General features: G+C 45.6%; 1 protein-coding gene across 4 annotated transcripts in view; it reads left to right on the top strand.

Moving 5' to 3' along the window:
- Positions 1-16,075, top strand: part of LOC144155638 (golgin subfamily A member 2-like) — a 54,923-nt gene that overhangs the window by 21,668 nt on the left and 17,180 nt on the right. For all 4 annotated transcript variants that reach the window (XM_077687208.1, XM_077687209.1, XM_077687207.1 and 1 more), the window contains 5 exons: positions 1,822-1,929; positions 3,549-3,633; positions 4,593-4,675; positions 6,931-7,149; positions 10,352-10,465. In XM_077687208.1, coding sequence (XP_077543334.1) covers positions 1,822-1,929; positions 3,549-3,633; positions 4,593-4,675; positions 6,931-7,149; positions 10,352-10,465 — 609 coding nt within the window. The remainder of the gene's footprint in view (positions 1-1,821; positions 1,930-3,548; positions 3,634-4,592; positions 4,676-6,930; positions 7,150-10,351; positions 10,466-16,075) is intronic.

Genomic DNA, 16,075 nt, shown 5'->3' with positions numbered 1-16,075 from the left:
TGTGGCCATGTTGTTTAGAATGATAGCATCCTTTCGTATCAGTTGGTGAGGGGTGTGTGTCCGAGACGATTCACTTGCTTTTTTTTCTTTTTAAAAACATTGCATAAGTTGCTCTGAGGAAGGAAGCTCAGTTATTTTTTTAATAGTTTTTTTTTTACATTCTTAACTCCGTACTACCATTATACAGTGTAGACCGCTTATAACGTATGTCGCGGGAGCCGCAAAAATCCGCACTATAAGCGGTACCGCACTATAACCAAAACACGCGAGAATTCAACCACATCGCCACCTATCGCTCAAGTCAACCTATATTTATCATCACTCAAACGCACAGCGCTTAAAAACGAAGGCACGGTCTATATTTCGTATTATTTTTAACATCAGCCGCTGCTGCAGGGCAAAAGCGCAGTCTCAAAACGGCGAGTGCGGCTTTAACTTCCGTTGTGTTTGTTTTGAAAGACCATGGCTGCGTTTTTAGCGTCTATGAACAAATGCCGCAAGACGTGATAAGAACGCCAGCGGGATTTTTTTTTTACCCCGCCTTGTGTTCACGATGCCGAAGGCGGCTGCTTATCAGCGCAACGTACTGGTGGTGGAAATCTTCGGCTTCGCGCGGCTCGAATGTTCCGAAAGGGAAAGAGCGGTGGCTTATCTGCAACAACGTTCTAAAGCGTGAACCGAGTGGATTTGGTATCGCGAAAACGTGCAGTGCTCGCCAGCGCGGATACAACTGGCGTGGTGTGGGCGGCGCGGTAAGAGGCGGCAACATGGCGTCGGCACTGGCCGTGAAGCGGTGCAGGCAGTTCCAGTTCTAACCGCTCGCTGAAATGCCGCACGGGGCGCAAGCGAAGATGCTCATGCAAGAAAAGAGCTAATAATGTGGGCGAAAAGTGGAATTAAACTGCCATCCACGCTGCTTGTGAAAGCGCTCATCAAAAAATACCGCGGTGGTAAACCTAAACATCTCTGGCGCGGCTAGCCGGCTCGGAGCGCTTCGAATCTCCCGCCATTAGGTACGCGTCTCCCCATTGGTGCAAGTTGTCAGGCTCCTCCCACTGCCACGCGAAGAAGCCACCGCGAGCGCGGAATCGTCGATACGAGCACGAAAAAAAAAAACAAAAAACGCCCGACGCTGATGTGCATGATTCGTGCGCGAAAACGGGCCATGCGGTTCACGATTAATAAAATCAACTTGCCGCGCGCGGATCTTGGCTGCCGCTATCTTCCGAGGTGCATCAAGCAAGGTCAGTTGTGGTTATCAGTCAGGTACGCGCGAACTATAGGGTGCCTTTTTTTTTTTTTTTTTTTTGGGGGGGGGGGGGGGGGTGTCCACGTTAGAGGAGGGCAAGGGGTGCACGCTGCGTCAGATGGCCGATTTCATCCTTTCTTTTTTCTTTTGCTACCCTAAAACGATGCCTCAGCTGCGCCGGTCGATCAGCAGACCCGCCGAAAAACCGCACTATAAACGGTATTGTGCTTCGGCCAACCGCATCTTAAGCGGTATGCTTATGCATTGAGTTCTATGGGAGGCAAACCGGTGGTCGCAAAAACCCGCGTTATATCCGGTCCCGCACTATAAGCGGTTACGTTATAAATGGTCTACACTGTAATTTCGTAGAACCATTATTTTACCTTAACTTCTCTCCCTTAAGAATTTTGGCAGTCATAGCTGATTTATTGCACTTTGTGTGAAGTGATGGTAATGATCCACTGCAACCATTCGTACATGCTTACAAATGATGTGGCCTTTAGAGTAGATAGTTTGCCATTTTGTAGTGTGCAAGTAACTGAAAAATTCTGTGCTCTGCTGTCTTCCTACAGTACAAGGATACCATGGAGCAAATTGCAGCTGAGAAGCAGCAAATGGCATCCCATTATCAATCCTATGTAGATAGCATCTCTCAGCAGCTTGAAGCACACAAAACTAAGGTGAGTAAAATAATTCCACCCGCCTGCTTTCGGGCAGTATTGTCATCGGGTATAGAAAACAAAAAAATTCTGAATGAACACCAAAATTGAAAGAGCTGCAGGTTGATTTTTAGAGACGCTTATCAAGAGGTACAGTTCTGAAATTTTGCTTAATCAGACTATATATGTAAACGATTATTGATAATGACCTTATCTGTAAAGAGTACAGCTTCAGGAAAATATCTCTGTTCAGATACAACAAGCAATTTAATTTCACCACGTACCTGTAGGAAAAAAAGCTTCAAGCTGCACCGGCACAAATTTGTTAGCTGTTCATCCACTTTGCCTGAGGGTTGTTGGTAGAAGCTTGGCTGCCGTGAACTCTCTATGTCTCGTGGCAGCTGTGAGTCAGGTTCATTCTATGTGGAACAAGTTTACTTGTCTCTATGTAATATTGTCGCGTCGTTACCGAAATACTAAATCTGACTTACACTTGCGCTTATATCACAATGACAGTACAAATACTTTAGCTCAGCCATGCATTCCAAATCTGCCTCAAGCTCGCTTTTATTGGTATTATGTATTGCTAATTTTTTACGTTCGAGAGACCCGAAAAGCAAGCATCACTCGTTCATTATTTGAAGTTTCAAATATTCGCTCATCACTGTTTACGGACAAACTTCTTAAAGGAGCCATGAAGACAAAATACAAGTTGGGTTTATTAGAAAGACTGCTTAGTTCCGATAACAGTGATACCAATATCGTCGCAATCTTCGAAAAAATAACGGAGATATTAAAGAAAACGTGTGAAGGAGTCGCGCCACCCTATCCAATTTCCCGCAACTTTTCTATGACGTCACGGAACCTTGTTTGTGCGATTAGCGGCCGCCTAACTGACCTGTTGCGACGACACATGGCTGAACGCCTGTAATGAGGCCTCTAGTTCCATTTGACCGCATCACTTGGATGCTAACGTGCAGTTAACGCACTGAAAATTATGTTTTATTGTTGGCCCGTATGACGTCATTCTTGCTCATAAAACGTCACTGTGGCGCCAAATTTGAAAGTTTTTAAATACTTCTTGCTTTTTTTTCGTTAAAAAACATCTTTTGTGGCTGTAATGGAGCTGAGTGAGATACTGAATCATAGTTCTTTCAAATTAAACGAAGTTGTATTTTCTCTTCATGGCTCCTTTAATTTCGCACAGCATAATATCAGCAGTGACATCATGGGAAAATGCCAAGATGGAGTTGGTTATCATTGTGCCAACTCCATGTTAGCCTTCAAGTGGTATGACCAACCGGAACTAGAGGTACCCCTACAAGTGGGCAAACAAATCCTGTGGTGTGACAGGGGCCAGGCGAGAAAGGGGCTGGGGAGTTGCCACTGCTTCATATGCTTTCCTTGGTATCTAGATTAATTGCTTGAAGTTTGCACTGAAATTGGCATGATTGATATCAGGGCCTGACATAGCAATCTCTCCATTTCGCTTCGCCAAACCTTCATTTTTCTTCATGGTCTCTGTAAGATGAAGGGAGAAATCGGCAATTAATAGTTTCGCTGTTTTTGCTCCCAATCGTGTTAGTGTGCTTGTTTTTTTTCTGGAATTATATATGTGATTCCCCCCCCCCCTTTCCAAGTTGTTACATATGACAGAGGAGAAAGAAAATCTTGAGAAGAAACTGGAGGATTTACAAAGCAAACAAGAGGAGCCCAGTTTACAAGGTAAGCAGTACCGTTAGTGAACTAAAAGTTTTCTTGTATTATTTATTTATTTTATTAATACATACTGCAGACAGTATACAAGCACATGCACTTGGCCAGGGCAATGGGAATGTGCTGGGCTAGGACTTGACATTTGTTGGAGGTGGCCATTCCACTCAAATGTGGTGCATGGAAAAACAAAAACTTGAAAATAGCGGTTTGTGCAGAGTAAGGGGTAAGCGCGTAAGGTTGGCAGTGGGTGGCAAGTTTTCTTGTGAAGGCGATAACAGTGATGGGTCAAGGGTAGTTTGTTGCTGAGAAGCTGAGAAAGAAAATCTAATAGTTTTTTTTTTTAATTTTGACTAAAATTGTGCCATTAGATTCCTAGCTCAGTGGGTGAGTCAGTTGTGAAAAATTAAACCTCATAACTTTTCTTTGTATTCGTTGGAGATTATCAATGTTCGGCTTAGTACGCATTCCAAGCAATGCATGCATACTTGAGTTTAGGTCTTATTAATGCTGGGTGGACTTCTTCGCACGGTGTTACAACTGTGCTTATGGCTCAACAAATTTGATTCAAATTGCAGTTAGTGTTTTTATTTGTATTCGATGCACACTCAGAAATTTGATAATCACACATCTATGCTAAAAAGCCATAGCTGCCAGGCTAAATGCACATTGCTTGGAATAGTCTGGGTAAACAAAGCTAAACTTGTGTCCTTTGCACTAGCAGAAGCTTCAGCTGTTGTTCATTGTTGGTATGACATTTGAAATAGGCAGTGCCTACAAACTATGTGTGGTTACAAGATTTGTATGAGGCTAAGAGAATAAGAGATTCTAAACCACAGCTTCACGTTAACTCGAAGGGCTATTGATTTGGTTGTAGGGTTATAAAATGGTGTTTTATGTCTTTCAAGTCTCCTCTGCCATTTTGTGCCAAGCTGCCAGTTCTCCGTTGTTTGTTTCATCATATCCTGCAGTTGCTGAAGACCCTGAAGTCAAGTTGAGGCTTCAGCAGTGCGAGCAAGAGTTGGCCGACCTCAAACGCTGTTGTGAAGCACAGGTAATGTTGGCATGTCCTTTTTGCACGGTAGCACAAGATTTTGCTAGCACAAAGCTGTGTAAGTTGTGATCCAGGGGACGCTGAAATAAGTTTGCTAGACTTGTTATTTGCACTGTGCGGTTCAGCTTGTGTAATCCTTTATTTCACCATGCAAATATCATTCTACAAAGCCAGATTGTTTTGTAAGCATCTAAAAAGTGGAAACATGAGGCGGTCTTCGCAGCTGCCCGCAACTTCTCCTATTGTGCCTATTGGGCTTTGTCGAGTCTTAAAATTGTAATGCTATCTATTCGTGGTTATCGATAACTTTGTTTTCCATCGGCTGGAATGTACAGGTGCCCCAAAAAGTAAACGGAGCACGGCCTCATGAAATTAGAATAATTTCTGTTTTATGCGGCTGCCAGCATAAATAGAATATGTGCGGCCCGATTTTATTCTAGAATGCCTTTCTTGAAAAGTCACTTAGCGGCTGCTGGCTAGGCACATGGCGGAGAAATCCCCTCTAAATCTCCAACTTGTGCTCCATTTACTTTTTTGGGCTCCTGTACATCCATTTATTGGGTGGATTTGTTTTCCATAGGGTGGGTTTTCCTGTGGGATGTATAGTTTTACAATCCGTTAAATGGTACTCTGCAGTCTTGGGAGTGTGCCATCACAGCTGACATGTCACAAAATTATGTGAGGAAGATAGGGAATGTGGGCATGGTGGGACTAAGAGGGCCAATGTGGGATACAGGGGGTTTCACTACACCCACGAAATCACCCATCCAAAATGCCCCAGACAGGTTCGCGGCGTCCATGAGGGGGACGCCGCGACGGGTTTGACTCACCGGCAAGGGTGACGACAGGCTCCAAAGGGCCAGGATGAACCAGGAGATTTGTTGGCCGATTGGTACAGCGCATACTGAATGCCAAGACGAGGCTAAGAACTACACTGTACCGACACACGCCTCACGGCCACGCCCGAACAGCCGAGGTTGCACGTTGGCCGCTCGCAAGGTAGGAGTAGGCCTACCTTGCGCGTCCGATGAGTGTCAAAAGTGGGCCCCGACCGAACGGCGCGGTGGAAAGGAGATTAGCCAACATTAGGACGAGCAGCATGCTTCTCCGGCTGCGATCTCCTTGGTCCCCCATATCCCATATCCAAGAGGCCGGCGAAGTGAACGCACCGCACTTATAAGGTGCGGGGGAAAGGAGGCAGGTTCCTGGGTGAGGAGGAGTGACTGCGACGGCGGGGCAATTGGTGCCCGCCGGTGCGTCGGTCCGTGAGTCAACGCAAGGCATGACGTAGGTTGCGGGCGGATGCGCGCGCTGCACACGGCTGAGGGTTGAGCTTTTGGGAAAAGGAAAAGGGAATCTAAAGGATCCCCACAGGAAGAAAGAATGCCTCTTTGAGGATTTTTTTTGTGTGATTTTTTCTACAATTCACTGCTGATTACTCAGTGTGATTTTCAGCATCAGATATTTGGATTCTTCGAATTAAATTTCTGCAGTGCTGCAGCACAAGGGCTTCCATTCTGTTGCGCAAGTTTTGATCAATTCCTTGCAGGTTCGCTTCCCATTCTTGTGGCAGTGCTGCCAGCAATTGCGCCACAATTGCAAAAGGTTCGCGGGGTGCTGAGTTCTTGGCAGCAAATGACGCAATAACCAAAAACTCCTGAAGCTGTAAAAGTGTATGTTAATTGATTGAAAAGAAAACCTTCGAAATTTAGCCACATAAAGGGTTAGACGTTTACAACTCTGTGTAGTTGTCCATTTAGCCAGATGCTGTTCTTCTTCAGCTCAAAGCTATCATGTTCCTGGAGCATCTTGTTGAATCCTGCAGCAACGAGGACATACGAGAAATAATTTTTATAATAGCAGAACCATTTGATGTTTTCAGTGGGGTTGCAAAGTCCGGGATAATGAAGTCTTCTTGAAAAGAAGAAGTCTTCTTGAAAATTGTGCTCTTGTGCACAATTTTGCGGTTAGAACTAACGTATTGCTAGGTCTGGTCAAGCCAGGCGTGTGAAATGGTGGTCACTTCGTTTTCAGGCATATACCAGCTGTATCCACTATAGCCCAAGGTGGCAGTTAATTGCACTCTCAGAGTAGAAATTTTCATGGCTGGGTAAATTTTCTGAGAGATAGTGAGAAACTGCACAGAAACACACACAATAGAAGAAGCTAACAAACTGAGGTTCACATTCCGCCAGAGGAAAGGGGGTGTGCGCACGTCTGTGACGGCCACTTTAGCGGAGCGTGGTCGATTGCAGACGGTGGACAACCGGGAGCTGAGCCACCTGCTGGAGGAGCGCGAGGCTCAGGTGGAGGAGCTGCAGGGGTCGCTGGAGCGGCTGCGTGCCGACCACCTGGACAGCAGCCAGCTGCTGGAGACACTGCAGAGCGAGAAGGTGGCCGCCAGCCGGGCCCTCTCCCAGAACCGCGAGCTCAAGCGGCAGCTGGAGGAGATGCAGGACGTCTTTGTCAAGCTGGTTGGTTCAGTTTATGGGGAAGCTCTTGGGACGGACAGGAGCGGGAAATTCAGAGGGGGCTGTGTGCAACCACATTAGGTGGTTGAAAGCGAGCTGAAAGTGAGCTCGACACATTCTAACAGATAACTGCTTTAAATGTTCAAGACTCGATGCCGTACCAAAAGTAAAGCGAAGAATGTTGTTGTGTGGTTTTCACAGAGCCATTGGCTGAAGGTTTCTCAAAGTTTCCAAAAGAAGGCATTTCGCGTGGGGTAATCTTTTCTCTCTGAACCTGTGAGGGGAGGTGCTATTGCTGGTGGATCCTGATTCCTAGAAAGTTAAAACTGGCTTGATTTTGTTTCTAAAACATCTGGAATATCTTTATGTCAATGTGGCATGTAATTATAAAACATAAAGATGGTGCCTTGCGTCGAGTGGACAATGCCACATACCTAACGAAGATTTGTTAAAATATCATGAAAATGTGCAGTCGACTCGTTAATTTGACCTTTGTAGGAACACTAAAAAATAAATCGAATTAAAGGCCAACTGAAGCAAAGATATTAACCACTTGAAAATCGATGTTTTATGTTGTCCGACTAAAAATACTGGAAGTTGCAAAATATGACACCTCAAAAATGTGAGTAGCAAAAATTGGTGGATTTAAAACCAAAGTTGAGGAAAGGTTGTCCATTCAGAGCCAGTGGCAGCAGCGTCGTCACCAACCAAGCAAGTGGTTCAAACAGGCCCAGCAGCCTGGCTGCTTGGGTGGAAGCGGCACACAATCTAAGCATGCAGGTGTCATTGCCCTCGCTGAAGCTTGTGTAGTGTTGATGTTGACCAGTTCCCCAGCTGCCTAGCCACTTGGTGGGCCGGGTCATTCTGCTACATGGCTGTGCAGTAGGTTGGCAGATGTAGTGTTGGTGCTACTAAGCGATTTTGAGCAGAGCTACCAGTTGGGTCCCCGTTGGCTTTATAAGGTCAAATTTGGTTGTAGTTGGCCCCAACTTTAAACATTCGTAGCTTTGTACCCTAACAGGCCTCTAAATTCTATCAAATTATGTAATAAAATTGAATGAATTGAAGTCTGATTAGTGACAGCCTGTGGTAACTTAATTTTGTGTTATGTTCAAAATTTGGCTTGACACACACAAAAAAATAATATCGGGGGCAGCAGAAGCACTTTGTTTTCACTGCGTTGCTGGACCGAATTTTCAAAGGGAAAATTTGTTCTACCTGGGGGGAGGGGGGGGGGGGGGGAAACACGCCATAGCCACTAGGTCCTGTCATACCTGCCACATGCCTTCATTATGCAAAGCTGCATATTGTGGTGCATTGCCCATGATAGATCACTTTCATGTTGAGTGTGCACCGTCAGTTCACATGTGAACATCATTTGCCACAAGTTCATGTGCATTTGCTCAAATTTAACTCATCATGCAAACACTGCAAAAATTGTGTTCAGAGTAGCATCGCCTTGTTCACCATTGTTTCAAATGATTAACTCGCCACACCCATGGGTATAAAGCATGGTGTTGCACAAGGCGTGCACTGTGTAGCTAAGAAAGCTGTCTTGGGGCGGAGGTGAAAAATACACTTGCAGGGGTGAGACAGCTGCGCATATTGCGCCTTTTTGATACAATTCCATTTTCCAGCGCCAAGCTGCTCCAAAAGCACGAAAATGGCGAAAATTGCGCCGAACTGCTCCAGAAGAGCCTCAACAGCACGGATTTTGATGCCCATGTCAGTTTCGGCGGGGACGAAAGCCTCCAGCATCCCAGTCACCGCTTTTATCGTCGGTCAATCGCAAACACAGAAATGGCTCAAATAGAAAGACTGAAATGAAGCGAGCGATAGCTTCTAAAACTCGATTCGCTTTCCGTCCGGGTTCGCTGAAACGGCCTTCTCGATCAGGCGTCGTTGTGGCAACAAACATGGCCGCCGCCTGATCTAGCTGCTACCAACGCGCTCAGTGCGTATCGCCGATATTTTCCCTGGTTTATGTTACGCAATCAGCTGGGTTCCAGTCTATTCATTCTATCTGTTGTGGCTCTGAACAGTGACGTTAACGTGAGGATATGGTTTGAGATTGGTGCCAGGTTACGGGAAGTTGCGCGGCTCGAAAAAAAGTTGATTGAAATGTGGGGCCTACGACTTCGGCGTGGTTTGTCCTTGAGTGCGAAACGCAGTGCGTGCGTCTACAATCGGGTTCGTGAAGTGAACTTTTTGGCTCGTTGTGTTGTTATAAAATGCTGAGGTGTTGCTGTGCTTCGAAGCGCGATCGCGAGCCTCGGGGATGGAACGGTCGACACGAAAGTTGCGGGCTTTGCTGCGGCGCCGCGACCTGTTCAGGAAGCGCTCAATAGCTGCAGGACTGCATGTTTGCCACAGCACGCGACTAATAACACTTGATGTATGCGAAGTGAAATTTAATGCCAAAATCTCGGTGGTTAAACAGTAACGCTACTCAAATGACCATGGAGTGAACGTGCACCCCGGGGACTGAAATGGGTAGGCTGGTTGGGCTATGCGACTGTTAGCTCGAAGTTGCTCAGCTGTTGCTGTGACTGCACTTGTTCGTAAAACGCAGCCTGAAATTACAAAAATAATAATTTTAGCAATGAAACAGTAAAAAAACACGCCACAATTGCAGAGCCCTTAAATTTGATAATGTTAGCGGCAGTTTTGTTGTCAGTGTTGGTTACAGCCGCAACACAATATCACTAGTTAGGAAGAAGGTAGTGCAGCTAAAACTTTGTGATACCCTTAAAAAATTATTTCACGTAAAGCTGTTTCAGTGTTCTGTGTATTGAAAACTGATTGGAATGTCTACTTGACCCTTCAAAGTGCTGAAATTATGATTTTTTAAGCTCACAAGACGATGTAATGGATGTCCCTAACTGCTCCAAATCAAGATTCTCCTGCTCCAAAATCGAAATTTCGCTGCTCCGAATACTGCTCCCAAATCTCTTTGGGCTGTCTCACCCCTGCACTTGTGTGCAAAAGATTTTGGCACACCTGAAAGATTCCCATGTGGCCTGAATTAGTCACTAGCCCTCTACTATGGCATGCCTTATAGCCCAGTGCAACATTGTTATGTAAAACCTCCAGTGGGAAAAAGGGGGGAAAGTATGCGCTACCTTCTGTTCATCAGGGCAGTTCAGAGATCCTCGAATTGATCATTTGTGTGATGGTGGGCACATTGTGGTGTCTCCCCCACCAGAGCAACGATAAGCTGGAGCTGACCGAGCATCTCCAGAAGGAGCAGCATGTCACCAAGGAGCTGGGAGAGCGGTTGGGCCAACAGGAGGAGGAACTGCGCGAGCTGCGGGACCAGGTGGGAAACCGTAGCCAAGGGCACTTGCAGTGCCTTTGCAGTTGCCGTACCAACAACTGGAATTGATTTCACTAGTATTAGTTTAAGCCACCTCAACTGTGGCCCTCTGCCACAGCTGAGGGGGCGTGCAAGCAAGCACCACGTACAGAAAAGGAGCTGCAGGAGAGGAAACGGTGTTGTGCAGCAGACCCATCTTGTTTCTGATTGTGGGGTATGGTGATTGGCGGTTTTCCATCTAACAATGTTCTTGCATTGCATAGACATCGCCCGTAGGAAGTTCGCATAAATATTTAAAATGGCAGCATTGTACAAAGGTGGGCTGCTGTCTACTGCAAAAAAATTGGATCCCAGGGTACCGTGCTGCATTAGAGCTAGTTTTATTATTTTTACACATACTATTGCTATACAGCAGAAAACTTGTTTGCTACCAAGTGCTAATGGTACTAAAATCAGTAGTGACTAGTGAGTGCCGCCTGGTTCGGAGCACTGATGCCATGGAAGAAGAAGGATGGAGGCATGCAGCTGTACGGGGTTATCTTTTTTCATCTGAACAGGTTTAAAAAAAGGGTGTTGCTGTTGTGTGGGCACCTGGCTTTCACAGCATTGGGGAATAGCATTCTAGATGTTTTCAGATTGCCAAATTACCTAAATGTATTATACAGAATTTCAAGGAAAACAAAAAATTGTTTAACTGTATCTGTATGAGAGTGAAAAAAAATAATGTAAAACAACATCTGCATTAATGCTAAACCGTTTACATCAATGTCGAAGATTTCATTTCTCGGATTCGTCGTATACTTTTTTAGCCTGTTTTAAGACGTACATACTAATGAGTTTCTTTTTTTTTTTTTCTTTATTGTCTATTGGGAACAATCTGTGCTGTTGCAAAGCAGCGCTGTGTTTACAATTTAATATGTGAGGTATGTATTCTACACTATGGCACCTTGGCAGGCAGTTTGATGCCAAGCTTGATGTTACAACTTCAATCCTCAGTCTCAGTATGTCTATCCCAGTAAAGCAAAATACAAAGGCAAAGTTTGTTTAAAGGGGCACTGACACAAAATTTTGAAGGCAAGATAACTTCGGAGATAGATTGGTGGGAACACATATACATCATCTGCAAAATATCAGCGGCGAATACAGCCTAGAACATATTTAAAATCAATTTTAAAGTGTGCGAAACGCAACCAAGCAGCCAGCAGAGGACCACGCGCAATCGACATCCCGAGGATATCGTGTAAATAAACAACATCCAAACACGTCACGAGTTTGTGTTTGCCGCTTCCGCACTGCCGGCGTTTTTCGCCAGCTCGCCCGGCTCGCCGCTCCAATAGGAGGGCCGGAGGGCGGAGCTTCTGCTCTCGAGAACGAACGACCCGATCGTTGGCGGCGCAGGTAGAGTGAACTAGAATACTTCTAGTTCACTGTAGCGCAGGCGCCGTGATTTCGTCAGCTCATGGGGCAGCTGGCCGCTACCAAAGTTCTACAGCGATTCCAGGCACTCTGTTTCTATTACTGTTTATTACCATTGGATGCGAAAACGCGCCGGAGGCACGAAAAGCCCACTGAGCTAGCCGCACGGTCGCTGTGCAGGCGGCGGCCACGGCCGCGAAGTGGCCCAGGCCGGCGCAGGTAGCTCGAGTGATAGCTTGTTACCGCTGCACGAAATTGTCCCCGAGTCCCGACCATGGTGGCTTACTTGAGAAAGGAATTAATGATGCGATGGCGGGTTGCATTAAAAATTGTCATCTGCATCGCTTACGAGAGCGGCACTCGAATATCCGCCGCAGTGCTAAGCCGAACACATCTGTAGGCAGACCTGTAGGCAGACCGGCCGGCTGCTCCCAGCGCGCGTCTTGCCACCCACCGTCTCGAGCGTCGCGCGTCGTTCTTTAGCCGCGGTAGCATTTGCACTCGCAGCGCCTGCGTCACATCCACGGTCGCTTTTTAATTAAGCGCCTCACGAGATCAGTACGTGGGGGCATTCGCAGAAACTGCCGTCTATGCGGATTCGACAGTGCTACGGCGGCTCTGCTCTGTGATATCCCTCCGACGGTCACGTGGTCAGCTTTGTTCACACAAAATCCACAAAATCCATCGTTTCGCGGCACTCGCGGAAACCGAAACTGCGACTGGCCGCATTTAAAATGCCTCTAATTAAACAACCGTCGCACGCTGAAGCAAATGAGGTTTCTACAGGTTATAAGTAGGTCACTAGCTACTTATCGCAACAAAAAAAACAAGATTCAAAATTTTTATGTCAGTGCCCCTTTAAGTTTGTTTGGTTTGTTTAAGTTAAATTGGAACCATCAGCCATACATTCTATAATTCGCTTCTTTTGTTTCATGTGTCAAGCCCTGGTTTTGAATTCACCATTTGTTCCCCTGGTTATTTTATATCTAAATGTAGCCATTGCTAGTTATAAATTGGCTTTTGGTTGACCTTGATTTTTTTTTTTTTTTTTTGCAAGAACCAAGTTGCTAAAGTATGTAGTGTTTAATACTATACATTTCGGTTTATAATAAGCTTACTCTTTTCCTTTTAAATCTACGTGCCAATTGTGTTCCACTTCAGCTAGAATGCCTCATGATTACATATTTAAGCAAGGTTTTACACGTGTTAGGCTTTCTTGCATAGCTGCGGTGTAGGGCTGGAAAGCTGGCTTAGGAACTCTGGCCATGCCGTAACGTTCAGAGAGCTAACTTTTAATCCGGTATTATTGTAATCTTTGAATATATGAAAAAATTCAGGATACTGTGAAGACTAAACGTAACTGCTTATAGTGTGGGACTGGATATAACGCAGGTTTTTCTGACCACTGGTTTGCCTCCCATAGAACTCAATGCATAAGCATAACGCTTAATACACGGTTGCCTAGAGCCCAATACCGCCTATAGTGCGGTTTTTGGAGGGCCCGCTGATCGACCAGCACAGCTGGGGCATCGTTTTAGGGTCGCGAGAAAGAAAAAAGAAAGACGAAATCGGCCACCTGACGCAGCGCGCTCCGTGCTCTCTTCTAACTTTCACGCACAAAGGAAAAAAAACAGGCACCCTTTAGTTCACGTGTTCTGTTTGTACCCACATGATAACCACAACTGCCCTTGCTTGAGGGCGGCGGATAAGAGCAGTATGGAGGGGCTTTAGCTTGAGGCACCTCGGAAGATAGCCAGCCCCCCATTCCGGGTTAGTTGTTTCTATTAGAATGTTGTGCAGATAAGCAACCGCCTTTTCACTTTTTGAACATCTGGAGATAGCTAGCTGTGATCTGGTTTCCGCTACCTATACTGTGCTGATAAGCATCTGCCTTCCGCAGCGCGAATGCGAGGTGGGGTGAAAAAAAAGCTTGTGTTCTTATCACGTTCTGCGGCAGCCGTTCATAGACAGTAAGAAATGCAGCCGTGGTCCTTCAGAACACAAACATGAAGGAAGTTAAAGCCGTGCTCGCGGTTTGTAAGACCTTGCAGCAGCTTGTAAGACCCTGCAGCAGCAGCTGATGTGGGAAAAAAAAAAAAAAAAGACGAATTGAAAGACCGCGCCTCTGTTTTTAAGAGGCCTTTGTTTGAGTGATGATAAAGAAAGACTGATTGAAAGGTGCGTTGCAATGTGGTTGGCATCACGCATGTTTTGGTTATAGTGCGGTACTGCTTATAGTGGGGATTTTCACGGCTCCCGCAACATACATTATAAGCGGTCTACACTATTTGAATACTTCGAACAGTAAAAGAGCGGTGCGAGTCAAATTGAAGGTGAAGTCTCAAGTGTTCGTGCACCTCTAATTATTTTAAAAATGTTGTTTCCTGAAGTGGTGTAATCTGTTTCCTTGGCGAGTTTGTCAATCTAGACAAACATAATTTTTTTTTTTCACTAGTTTCCCATTAGAACCTGCAGGGAGAAGCCATGACTCAATACTGCCATTCCCATATAGGTACAAGCCCGTAACTCTGTGTGTACATCTAGCGCCATCCACTGGTTGGTTTTGAACACTCCCGCTGCTCTCTTGAGCAAATGCTAAAAGGCGCCAATATTCGACCATTGTTGTCTGGGGGTAAAGTTGTGGTTTCTTATGCTGGCTGGCTGGGTTTGAGCCCCAGAACTTGTAAGAATTTTTTGCCAAGTCTCATGATTTTTTTTTATTGTAAAGATGTTCACTTAGATTAATTCTACGCATTGTTTTCATAATTAAAGGTGGTTTTGTATTAACCAGATGCAGGTTGCATGCAGCCTATTGTCACCTGTAATTAACATTCTCTATCGCGCTGCTAGTACTGGACTTTTACCTACATGGGAACGGAGTGATGCTGCTTCATAAGGACAAAGTCCTTGCTTGCTTGGTTGCAGAGTTACTTTTGTGACACCGAAAAATCGAAAAGATTTTTGCGGTGGAACCCCGATTATGCATCCACGGCTATGCGGTTATCCTCTTTTTTTCTAAATTGCGAATCACTGTGGTTCTGGGGAACTCACCATAGAAACATTACAATAAATGGCCTGCTATATGATGCAAAAGAACATGCTGTCCACTTCATACAATGGCTCACGCGCACCTGGAAGCTGTGGTGCTCAAGCGAAAAACCGGTAATGATTTCTTTCCTACCGTTGAGGCTGCTTTGTCGACTCGTCGTACTGTGTTTCTTTCTCCCTTGAACACTGCCTCCACCACCCTTTGGTGCTGTGGATCTCTTGCTCCACGTTTCTTGCTCTCTCTGCTGGATCGCCCTACTGTTTTTTTCCACCTTTGACCACCAATGTCTACTATCAGTGATTTCGGCGCTGCTTTCAACGCCACATTGCCCATTCGTTTCCTGCCATGGCTTCCTTCATCACCGCCGTTTATTTCACTTGCCTGGTAAATTCCTATGTGGGAATTTTTCTTTTTTCCCCTTGTTTTATGGGCTTTCCCGCTAGCACCTGCTTGTGCTTATGTTTCTTCCAGTCAGTCATGGTTGGAGAGCAGCGCATAACGTTCATATTTGTTTTTTATTGCTGGGAAACTTGCTGGTAACTGTGCTCCTGGATACTTCTAAAACAAACCCCACTGACGCTCAGGATTAAAATCTTGCTGCTTTAGCAGTCCCATCCTTATTGCACTGTTGTTTTGCCTGTTTTGCACTGTTGTATTGACCGTCACAAGCTTATAGTGCATACGTGGCATGTGTGGCTGGTGGGATAGAGTAGAACACCTTGGAGTTGTGCAAGTGTGAGAGTAATTCTTTTCTTTTCATTACTAGTGAGGCCTTTGAAGCAAATTACTGCGTGTAGTGCAAGCTAAATAAAATGCAAATTTGAGCTATGCGGACAACACTTAGTCAAGCATAGTCAGCTGCATTGATACTACCATTCTGATTGCTGATGAGGCCACGCCATACTGAAGCTGCCATTCGGCATGGCGAGTCTAGGCCATGAGTGAATATGACGTGTGTCATTTCCAATTCAAATGTCACTCACAGAACACTCAGTAACACATCAAGGTGAGTGAACTGCCTGGAGTGAACTGCCGAAGTGGCAAGTGTGAGAGTGCAATTTCACCTTGCACTGGCTCAACACACGTACACTGTGGACCAGTTTTGTAAAGCTTAGCGCTCTAGAGTGAGTGCTTCTCAAGTTTGGAAA

The sequence above is a fragment of the Haemaphysalis longicornis genome, unplaced genomic scaffold (assembly GCF_048455015.1).
Source record: "Haemaphysalis longicornis isolate Haplotype H1 unplaced genomic scaffold, Haemaphysalis longicornis Haplotype H1 scaffold_1, whole genome shotgun sequence".
In the NCBI taxonomy this organism is placed as follows: Eukaryota; Metazoa; Arthropoda; class Arachnida; order Ixodida; family Ixodidae; genus Haemaphysalis; species Haemaphysalis longicornis.
The sequence above is the reverse complement of the archived record's forward strand: the minus strand, read 5'-3'. Positions and strand labels throughout refer to the sequence as shown.